The 11658-nt window shown below is 39.6% G+C and overlaps 1 protein-coding gene across 1 annotated transcript in view; it reads left to right on the forward strand.

Annotated features, from left to right (window-relative positions):
• Positions 1 to 222: 222 nt before the first annotated feature.
• LOC104494480 (trafficking protein particle complex subunit 8-like) overlaps positions 223 to 11658 on the forward strand; it is a 12228-nt gene continuing 792 nt past the window's right edge. Inside the window, exons 1-5 of the mRNA XM_010137306.1 lie at positions 223 to 351; positions 914 to 1015; positions 7885 to 7932; positions 9359 to 9504; positions 11030 to 11119. Coding sequence (XP_010135608.1) covers positions 9371 to 9504; positions 11030 to 11119 — 224 coding nt within the window. The 5' untranslated portion in view covers positions 223 to 351; positions 914 to 1015; positions 7885 to 7932; positions 9359 to 9370. The remainder of the gene's footprint in view (positions 352 to 913; positions 1016 to 7884; positions 7933 to 9358; positions 9505 to 11029; positions 11120 to 11658) is intronic.

The raw sequence follows: 11658 nt of genomic DNA on the forward strand, positions 1-11658 counted from the left end.
TCTAACAGGGCAAGCATGGGAACCAAGACGCGTGGCATCCTGTAGGTTTGCAAAGGGAGGCAGAGGAATACAATGGAATAGAAATGCTGCAGTGATGAGCTCGGTGAGAGTAACTTGTGTCAGCCTTCATCCTGTTCTGAGAGCGCTCTTGCTTTTTTCTTGCAGATAATAAGTTCAGCCAGTCCATGTGCAGACTTTTTTTTTCAAAGCTTATCCTCTGAATTTAAAAGAACACATGTGCAATCCCATACTCATGCATCTCAAAGGGCTGTGAAACAATCATTTGATGAGACGGTCAGATTGATACAAAGATGTAGTGAAGTTGATTTGAACATCGTTGTACTGTGGAAGGTATGTACGGTTGTGGCCGATGTGGTAATTTGGCCGTGAGATATGTCTGTTAATTTAATATGGCATCCTGAACTTTCAGGTGTACTCATACAAAATTTATGGACAAAATTTTTTCTGAAAACAGGCAAATGAACTGAAATGGTGTCAAGAAGCAAAGACAGTCTTAATAGCTGTCCCTGTAATAAGTGTGCTTCAGTGGCTTTACATTACCGTGGGCACACCCAGTTCATAAGATCTCTTCTTCAAAGAGAAAATTATGAAATCTTAAACCAAGAGATTTTTTTAGTGCTTGCTTTTCTTGTAAGTGACCCAGTCTGCTTTGGGAAGAGGATCTCCTTTACCAGATGCAAATATTAAGTAGTGGAAATGAGCAGTCTAAATTTCAGCAGTTGCCTGTGCTTGCAAAATCAAAAGCATACGTGTAAAATAACTGTCATGCTAATGTTTAGGTTTTGAACAGCGCAGTATCTTCCACTTAAGTTAGGGGGAATGTCAGTAGTTCTGTGCTATGAAGCTTGTGATGCTTTCCGGTCTGCGAATGTCTTTGTATTTTATTCTGTAGGCATATGTTGTGGAAGATAACAAGCAGCTTATTTTGGAAGGCCAGCATCATGTTGCCCTTAATACAGTTGGGAAGGAAGCTTTTTCATTTCCTCAAAAGCAGGTAATCTAGTGTGAAGTTTTCCTTTACCATTGCTTCTTTCCCAAAATAGAGTTGATGCATTTTCTCGAAAATAAGTGGAATCACTTCAGATGCTTTTGTAGGATCTAACATCAGGTATGTGTTATTGCGAAATAATTTGGACTGACTGACTTAATTTTGATTAGTCATCTGTATTGAAAGAGCTAAGCTCAGTTTAAAGATGAGAAAAGCAATAAGCAAGTAAGTATACTGCTGTGCAGTTTTTGGAGTAGGCTGTTCTGTGGTATTTCAGGGTAGAACTAGGAGTTTATTAATTTAGTCCAAGTTAATGATTATTTCATAACAAAATTAATAGCAAAATGGTGGACTTATTTTTGAGTGTCACAAAATCAATTTCATAAATTCTAGGACTATGCACAACTTTTAAGTGAAGACCTCTAGTTTAAAATGTCAGAACAGCAAAAACAGTGGAGCAGTTAAAACAACACTGAAAGCTTTACTGGAATCAGTCAATTAACAGCAAATTACTTTTAAAGTTTTATAGCCTGTTTGTTGAAAGAAAATAGCATCTGTAAGAAACTGGTGGGTGTCTCCTGGTACATGAACCAGTAACAACTACAGAAGCTGTAGCTAAGTTTATAGTAACTTTCTCTAGAGATATCTATGCTACATACAATTTATGCGTGCAAAGAAGACGTGGAAAATGAAAAAGAAAAAAGTCTTGTACTCGTTCAGCCTTCTGCTACGTTGCTGTTCCTCCTTGCTTTGGTGTCATTCTCGTGCTTTACCAGTGTTGCAAACATATATAGCTTTTAGTGAGCACTTACTCAAAGCTGCAGCAAGTAGTACTGTATGTTGATTTTGTCAAGAAAACAACGTAGGACAAATGTGTGTTTTCTGTACATACCATACTACACTGTAAGTAGTGAATTACTCTGAAGCTGTGCACTTGGCTTTGGTTCATAAGCCTTCAAGTATTTTTATATTGTTAGAATGATTTTTCCGTTTATTTGCAGTATGAAATAGATGAGGATGGAGTGAAAGGGACATGTAGTTTCTGGCTGGTAAAAATTGGAAAAGACAAGTTCTAATGTCTAAAGACAATTTTTCTTTCTTCCCTTGACACCCCCAAAAAAAGCCTTTGCACATGTGGGCTTAAGCTGTGCTGAGCAGTACTAGGCTGTGTAAGTCTAATGACGTCTGCCTGCTCTGGTATTACCTTTCCTGTCTTAAGGTCTACGTAGAACAGTAGATCATGCTGTAGACGTCTAATGTTTGGAGAGAAAACACTGGAGTTCTACTTCTGATGTCATTGAGCTTTGGTTCTTGCAGATGGGTGGGAAAAGAAGTAGGAATGAATCACATCTACATCTGAACCAAACAATGAACAGGCTAAGGGGTAGAAATTTGCTTTTCTTATTGACTGCACTGGAACTCTTGTTGTCTGCATCAAATCCAGTTTCAAACTGAAAGAAATGAGTCCTGCCACCTACAACAAGGAGGATGCACATGTACCCTCAATTTGTCTTGAGAAATACATGCTACTATATTAGCATTCTCTGTCTATAATCTTTCTTATTAATTGCTATTATTACAACTCAAATAGATGCTATGTTGATTATTGTATTCACTTTCTTCAGCATAAGGAGCAGACTTCCTTTGAAGCATTCTGTACCATGGCCAGAAACAAAAACACATCGGTGTTGTGATGCAGTTGAAATCCCTTATAAGAGTAATAGTGGTTATTTTTGACAAATGTGTAAATTCTGTGTCCTCATGGTAACCAGATGAGGCCACATTTAACTTGATTTTTAAGTCTGATCTCAGGACTGCTAAGGATGGAGAAACTTCATATGCTGATGTACTACTGTTTTTTGTAATTGGCACTTTATACTGTGAGGAAAGGAAACTCCTCGGAGATGGGAGGGGAGGTATAACCAATTAAGTGATTTGAGACTTTGCAGCAGTTTACTTCATTCACTCTACATTTAAGAATTAAAAGAATCCCCAAAATATTATCAAGTGAGGCTAGGTAGAGAAAATAATATATTTAATCTATTAAGGATCATATATATTGTCTTTGAATTATCCTGCTCTTACATTAAAGCTACACAAGCAGGGAAAAGCTGGGGGGAGAAAATCCCAAACCCAACCATTACTTCTAAATCTTTTTCTGTATATAGTTTTGACTTATGTAAAATTCAAATACTCTGTAAAACTTTATTTATTTTCTAAGTCATAAACAGGGTTGGAAACTAGGCTGTTCCTTAATGTCTGGTGCTGACAGTTTAGCAGTTAGTTGTTTTCTGGGGTCTAGGCAGCAGAGGGAGATGGAGATACATGCTTTTTACCAGTGCGTGCTGGTTACAAGTTCTTAAATGATGAAGAGTTGGTGAAGTCTGAAAAAATGAATTTATTTGCAGATTCTGAGCAGGGTGTCACCTAGGATGCCAGTCTGGTCTCCGCATTTCTCACTGTGTTCTGTGACTTCAGTCTTTAGTGACTTTTTTCTTGTCTTCAACCACTTCTGCTTCATGCTGTTACAGCCAGCAAAGGAATTTTCGTGTCTGTCTTGCAGTACAGCCATCCCCAGCCCTTAACAGTCTCCCAATAAACATGGAGAAAACATGATAAAGACTTCTCTCTGTGCCTGTCCTCTGAGAAATAACTCAAATCTTAACTGAATTCATCACATAACTACTTTGAACAAATGAAGATAGCATGCTTCATATTTTGGCTAAATTCCAGCTGCTGGCTGGCTTCTGCTACTTTGTCGTTTATGGTGTATCTTAAACTAATTCTTGGCCAACTTTTAAGAATTCAGTTTGGATTTATAGAAGCTTCTAGTAACGTGCCAGTAGAAGAGCAGTAGATCCATATTCACTGTTATGTTTCTCAAATTCTTCCAGCAGTTGCTGATAGATTGGTAGTTGGGTGCACTGATATAAGGTTGTCTGTATCGTGTATCTAAGCTCAGGTGTGAGGCTGCTAGCTGAGATGGAAGGACAGGTGGTTACTTCTGCTTGGTTCTTTGTGGGACGTGTAATGCATAAAACAGGGATGTGGAACAGACAGCAGGGTGTGATTATTCCTGTATCGCAAATAGCGTAACTTGCCACAGCATTTGATAAAACCGAGATAAGGCCTCTGGTTTCTATCAGACAAGATAGTGGGGCTTGGGGGAGGCTTAAAATCTTGTTCTGGGAAAAATTCCTGTATGTACCCACATAGAAAACAACAGTAAAATTCTTCACAAATTTTACTTGGGTGCTCAAATGTGCTTCCTTTCCTTCCCATGTATGTTCAATATAGAATTATGAGATCTAAACTTTTTCATTCTAACCGAAACAGTGGTAACTGACTCTGAAAGTTACTGGTTTTCTGGCACTGAATACAGACTTTTTTGGTGTATTTTCTTTTCAGTACAGTACAGGGGTTCTTAAATCTGTTTAACTGAATAGCACTGCTTTTGAGCACAGGTCACTGGACACAGGTTGCTTATCAGGTGGCATGATGAGCTACTTACATGTTCTAGAAGATTGGAATCATAACACATAGTATGTGGAAGGAACACTCAATGAATATTGTCTCTGTTAAAGCATTTCTTTGTTTCATATAGAAAGTTCTCCAAATAATTGGGAACACACTTGTCTTCCTATCCTTTCACTCACTCGTATTATTGAGAAAACGGCCTTTTTGCTGAAAGTAGGGGAAAATACTAAATATAGTTTATTTCTTTGAAGCTGAAACACGAAAGGTGCCACAGAGTGGTATGTTATAGTTGCTAGCAACAATATGTGAAGAGTAAATCACGTAAGGTGTTAGTAAAGGGACTTGGTCTGAAAGATGTGTTAGCAGTAGCTGTTTGAGTCCAAGTAGTAAAAGCCTCACTAAAAAAAATTAGCCGCGTATTTGTAACTAATGGCTGTTCTTTTTTTGACAACAGCACTGCTCTGGGTTTTGTTTCTCTTCTGAAAGTTGCTTTCAGATACCAAGTTCTTTGAACCAAAGGTCAGCTTATGAGGGCACCTGAAACACAGCTATTCTGTCTCTTTTTCTTGACCTCTCTGACTTAACTTGGTAAAAGGACAAAAACTTCAAACATCCATTTGTGGTCAGGGCTGTTGATTGATATTATTTCTTATTGCCATCTCCCATATTTTTCTAATGTGAGTTCAGTTCAAGAGATTCCAAAGGAAGAGCACGGTGTAGTGCGGTGGGATGGAAGCAGTAATGTGGGGCTGGGGCATTTGCCACACTTCTGGTCGGCAAAGATGTCTCACTGATGGAAGGGGAGAAGCAGCCTAGTAGAGGCTTGTTGCTTGGGCATGCGGGTAATGGTACATACATCCCCCGGAAACACGTTAGCATGTGAGTGTCAACTTAGTTTTGACTGAAGTCTAGGTGAGATAGTGACTAGAGTTAAAGTGTTTTAGATCAGGCGTACTTTATTCTTAAGGATTTTGTCGCCATGTATAGCGCTCTGTGTCAATTAGTCCTTGGATTAGACCAGTGCTAGCCCAAAGTAAAATCCACAAAATGCATCCAGCACGGGTACAGGCTTTCCAGGCTTTTTGGCACTTCAGAGGTGGTAGTTTTCAGTAACGCTGCTTCTTAGTATGGGTACAGCTTAGTGAGGCATCAGTAGTTTGGTTGGAAGTAGGGATTTTTGAAAGATAGGAGAGAGTAGGGTTTAAATAACTTAACTGGAAGTGGCACCTTGTGTCAGATGTACCAGTCTGGGAGGACCAGCTTACACTGTTGTCATGAATGGAATATTTCAAATAACTACATTTATCTGCTGTTTTATCCATGGGCTGCAGAGCTGATGGTATTTGCGTTTTCAAATGCGTTATTACTGGTGTCTTAGTAAATTACTATTCCCGGAGTTATCACTTCCACAGTTAGGAGCTAGAATGACTATAGATGAGCCACGTGGTGAAGGAAACCAACTTAAAACTGATGTTTTAAAATGGAAGTTGTCTGATCTAACGTGGGAAAAGGGAGAAAGGCTTGTCACTTGGGATCTCCTGTTGGTTCACACTTACTCTGCTGCTGTCATATTCTTCTTTTACCGATGCTTAGCATTGTTCAACAGTTTTGTGTTTAGGTTTTCCTCTGCACTGTGCATATTGATCCTTCCTACTTGACTGAGCATGCTAAGAAACCTTTTGGCTATGAGTGACTTGTGATTTATGGGGCAAGTGTGTTGGATTTCGATACAACTTGGAGATCAAGTTGTGGTGGTTAATTTTTTTTTCTGGTATGTTTAAGAGCATATTGATGCAGACATTGAAAAGACTGGTTTTGAAATTGAAGATGTTTAAGTTGTCTAATTCTTCAAAATGACTGCAGGTGAAGATACCATCACTTCCATCTGATGGAAAGGAAGAACTTTGGCATTTGAAGGTGCATTCTAAGAGATTAAGAGTGTATTGTGGGCAGACCTGTCTATTACATCTATCAGATAACACAAAAGATGCTTTGAACGGTGTAAATTTTGATTTTTCCAGTTTTCATTTTACTACAGTTGCACGAGATGTCTAAATCGAGTGTGAACAGCTAAGGCAATTTCAGAAGTGTGAGTAGGGATAATGTATAACTTTGTTTCAAAGCAGCAAAACATTGGACTTTAAAGGTTCTGGTGTTTTGGTAACATCTGAGTAAGTGAAGAAGTTGAGATTATTCTACTTGGAACAGCAAGCTTGTGCTTAGTTTTAAGTATATTCCTTTGACGCTGGCCTTCCTAGGTGGCTTTGGGCAGCAAAAAGCTCTCTAAAGATAGAAACAACTTTCCCAGCACCAACTGCACAGTTTGTAGCTCTTTGAAAATGGTTCTGGGGCTACTGCCTGTTGTGTGTTTCTAGTCAAAAGCCAAAAAGCTTAAAAATGCAGTTACAAAATTTAAAACAATGAGAAAAAACACTTCCACCCCCTCACCCTGTACAGTTCTTCCAAACTTGTCTTATGATGAAGGCTCTTCCAGTCAACTGTATCTGTACCTCTACCGGTGTGTATGAGACCTTCAAATTAACCATATTTTAAAGGGAGTATCTTAACCATTGTTGTGGCCTTGTATGTAACATATGGTGCTTGCTGTCCACCGGAGCCCGTGGCATGTCTGGAGGCTTTGCACAGAACCGCAGTGCCTCAAGAAGCAGACTTCAGGTGTCAGAACTTTTGGTTTTGCCTTTAGAAAGGCAACACTCCATTCGGGCTGGTGTTCCAGGAGTTCAGCAACAAAATACCACCTCTTTAATTCTTGGTTTTGTTTTACTTTGTTTCTAAATGTAAATAACCAGAAGTCTTGAGGCTGTTATCTGCTTGGTGCTTACTCTTGAAGGGAGGGTAAGGTGCCCAAGTAGGTATGGTCATCTTTTTTCTTTTCTTTTTTTTTTTCTTTTGTAGCCTTGATGCAATTTCCCAAGCTCCAGAACAAAAGAGGAGTTTAAACACGTCCTTAAACTTAGCATTTCTTATGAGCTGTGTATAGGGGGCTGCCTGATCTGTATGCACATCTTGGTTACCCTTTCGAATTGCTTAATCCTCTCCTGAAGCATTCTCTTGAATCATGCACTAAATGTCATATCTTAGCCTTTGTTCTAGGTACACAGTTACAAAAAACCCCTAGAATCTGAGCAGCTGAACTTGGAGACACAGACATCTTTTCTGAATCTGACACCCAGAGCCAGGCTGGAATTAAGGTTTAGCTCTGTAATGGTAAATAGTTCAACTTAATGCTTTCTGGTCCTTCAGCAGAGATGTGACATTAGAACTAAAGGTCTGAAATGTTAACAGCGCTCTGTGCTTTCACCAGTAAATGTTCCTGCTGCATTTCATGATGTTCTTGTCTGTTTGTAGAGATAAACCTTCATATTTGTCTTTTGTAGGGTTTTAAAAAATTACTCGGGAATTCTGATTGGGAGGACTTGGAACAGGTAATTGACTCTAGGGCAAACTACCCTGTGTAGGATATTGATACGTGGTTGAAGAGGACATTGAATAATTGGCTGGACTGTAATTTGAGGGGAAAGATTTATTTCAATGAAAATCTATGATCTTTTCTCTGGAAGCCAGTGTGTTTCATGCTGTCAGTTTTCATCAAGTTAAATACCTGTAGGGTGGAATTACCAAATGAATTAATCACTTAATGTTACTGTGAAATATCTTTTTTTTTCCTTCTCAAATTACTTGTAAAAAACCAAAACAAAAACAACCCCTGTTCTTGCTTTCAAGAGGAAAGAATTGCAAGGTAGATAAAACATTTGGTGTCTCCTGATATTACCAGCACAGGCAAACAGTGTGTTTATACCTATTGCAGAATGCCCCGTGTGTCTGTTACTTTGAGTAAGGTTTTGTTGCCTGTAGTAATTCTTTTCAGCTTAAGAAGGTACAATCCATCACTCTTAAAAAACCCAGTATTACTTTGTTACACTGTGCTGGCTTACTGGTTGGTGGCTTTCCTTAAATTTTCTGTCACTTGCTTTGAGTAGCTAGTCAACTTACTGCTGCAATTCTTTTTTCTTCTTCTAAAGGTGGACTTTTTGCAGAATAGATTCATAAGGGTATAATGAAGGCAGCCCCTTCCCCAGTAAATCTTCTTTGCAAAGCAGGCTGGATGGTGTTGGACGGAGTTACAGTAGTGCTGTAATGCTGGACCAAATGCAGCCTGACTGCGTCATTTGGTGTTGCATACTTCTGTATCGTCTGACTTGCGCTGCTCCAGAGACTGATTCTGCCCACATGGTTAGGGTGAATTCCAGACGCTGTGTCAGTGCTTGACTTGGGCTTTCAGCTGGGGACAAAGGGAACTTTCATATCTGCAAGAGCTTGCTGTGTGGTTTTTAAGATACTCTGCTTTATTTAGTCCTTCTATCATTGTTAGCACATCCTACAAACTTCTATTTGCTTTACTCTGGGTCTGTTTTGGGAAACTTGGCTGTTGGTTTTCCTGTTGTGAACTTTCCAGAGCAGGTGATGGATTTTGGTGGGGTTTTGGAGGATTTTTGGTTTGTGGGTTTTTTACATAGAGCTGCTGAATAGTGAAGTGTGTAAGTGCTGTCCCTTTTTCTTAGAAACAAAATCAAACCAAACACCAACAATGCACTCAACAGTAACACGCTTTTCCTGAAACTTGCACAGGTAGCATTTTCACCAGCAGCTGTGAAACCTGTCTCAAGATGGTAACAGATAAATCACATCAGTTCCTCCTCTGGCACGCTTAAATACAAAACGCATTGGAAAAAGCTGTAAGCTTCGTGGTGTCATTTCCCTGTGGTCACAGTTCATAATGGAAAATTGTTTCTTGTGTTGCACAGTGCCTTATGTCAGGGTTGTAAATGTCGTCCTGCATTTGTGTTTCAGGAGTTACCAGAAATGGGTCTCTTAAAGTTTTTTCGACCAGAAAACACACCAGTACCTGCAAGACCAACACCAGAGCAGCTTTCTAATCTTATCAAGACAAGTCTTCATTACCCAGAGTCTTTCAATCATTCTTTTCATCAAAAAAGGTTTGTGCGATGTTTTCTTTTGAAACTTTTGGCATATTGTTAATTTGACATAAATCCTCTTGAGAGATGCTCTGTGGGTTCTGATGCAAAAGATATCTGGTATGCAAGGGGAAAATCTTGCTCAATTCTTAAACTCACTCTTCAGAATTGTGTAGGTAAAATGAAAGTTTCATGTAGAGAAGCAGACTGTGATACACAGCTCACAGTTTTAATGTTAACTAGTAAAGTTATCAAACTTACTGAAAGAAAAATAAATACTCTGCCTTTGTGTCTTATTTTTGGTGTCAGAGTAAACAGTGCAACTGCTTCCAGGAGCGAGACAGAAATAAGTAGTACTTTAAGTCAGAAGAACTGCTGTGTCTACAGCATCTGACTTGCCAAGATTAGCTGCACATGGTGGAGATTGATGTCAGGAGGAAAGGTGGTAACGGTTTAGATCCTGGGGGTTGTCTCCTGGAGGACTATCAGAATTAACCTTCATCAGAAAGCAGACCGCTAGAGTGAATTATTTGGAGCTTGTAAAATCCATGAGTCTTTCAAAATGAAAATGATCTAAACAAACGCTTCTGGATTCATTTCCACATATGGAATGAATTGTACTTGAAATGTAAAGATACCTGTTCAGGTCGGAGTTGTTTTGTCTGAGAACTCTGCTGTGTTTGTACTTGTTTCTAAAATTTCATGTAATGTAAGTACGCTGCCAAAAGAGACTTCTTTATAAAATCTAATTTCAGTGTTTTATAAGGTGGCGTATTTTAATGACATATACAAAGCCTGTGTTATTCCAGTAACAGGTTCATATCTTATTCGTTGTAGTTGCTAATTCTTCTCATGAGTCAAGTTTAAGATGTTTACATGGTTAAGCGATGGCAAAGAATTCCAGTGACACGAGTGGCTTGTTGCATACCTAGAGCTGTTTCAGCTGCCTGTGTACCTGCCTGTGAATGTTTTCGTCTTCCTTGCTGCAGCATTATAAAAACAATCATACTAATGGTGAACAAGCAGAATATCGACTAACTGTATTAGATTTATTTAGGGCAAAGGCTTGAATTAACACCAAACGTGTACGTGCTGTCTGTGCTGTTTGGGCACTGTTGTAGCTAAAACCTGAGGTTGGATGCCAGCAACTACAGGAGGCAGCACAGGGGAGAATTATCTAGACAAAATATGCCAGCCAGTGCTTCAGAGAGTATCATAGTGGATGATGTTCTCCCATTCTGAGATGTCTCTTGTCGTAACAGTAGCTTTCCTGTAAACTGCTTTGGCTAGTCTCAGCTGGACGAAGGCAGGCGGTAATGCCGTTTGGCTCAAGTGAGCCAGTGCTCTCTGCCCCAGCAGCTTTTGTTACAGGAAACTCTAGTCAGTGCGAGTGATTGTGTTGCTGTGTACGCTGTCTGACAGCAGAGCGGACAACAGCATGTTAATTTTATATGACTCAATTTATAGTAACTATTAAAGAGTACAGTTAAGACTACCTGAAGTAAGACTTTGTTTCCTTTACTATGGAACTATTTTATCTCCGCAGCCTCTGTCTGGTACCCGTCACTCTCCTACTTTCCAATTGTTCCCAGGCTGTTGTAGATGTAATGATTGATTTGCGACATAAAACAACAAGGTAACGTGTGAACGTTAATAAAACAGTATTTTCTGAAAATGCCACAAAAACATTAAAGTGTTTGCCAAAAGGAAGGATCTGGAGTTAAACTGGGCTGATGGGTGGCCACAGGGATCTATGAAGATACCCAGGGGTACCTCAGGAACTCTGTCCCAGCCTGTGTATGTTTGTGGCGATGGGGGTGTGCAGGAGTGGATGTTGCTGTGGAATGTATAGACATGACCTTTTTTTCTTTGAAGCTGCATTTAGTATCTTGATCTACGTTAAGCACAGATGTGTTTATATACCTGTCTCGGCGACTGTTATCCTGTCAAAGCCCAGCGTGGTGCGTTTGGGGAAGGCAGTGACTCCTGGGAATTGATTGTAGGCAGGCAACTTCTAAGTCGTCAAAGGCACCTGTCAGTGGGCACTATCATCCAGAGGCTGCCAGAGTAGTGACTGAAGTTTCTAATTCCTGGCTCTTCACAGGAAGCATAAACGAGCATTGTTTTAAGGGGCCAATTTCGGACACACAGGGCATTCTGAAATCTTGGGAAAGA

Source organism: Buceros rhinoceros, unplaced genomic scaffold (genome assembly GCF_000710305.1).
Source record: "Buceros rhinoceros silvestris isolate BGI_N320 unplaced genomic scaffold, ASM71030v1 scaffold14370, whole genome shotgun sequence".
In the NCBI taxonomy this organism is placed as follows: domain Eukaryota; kingdom Metazoa; phylum Chordata; class Aves; order Bucerotiformes; family Bucerotidae; genus Buceros; species Buceros rhinoceros.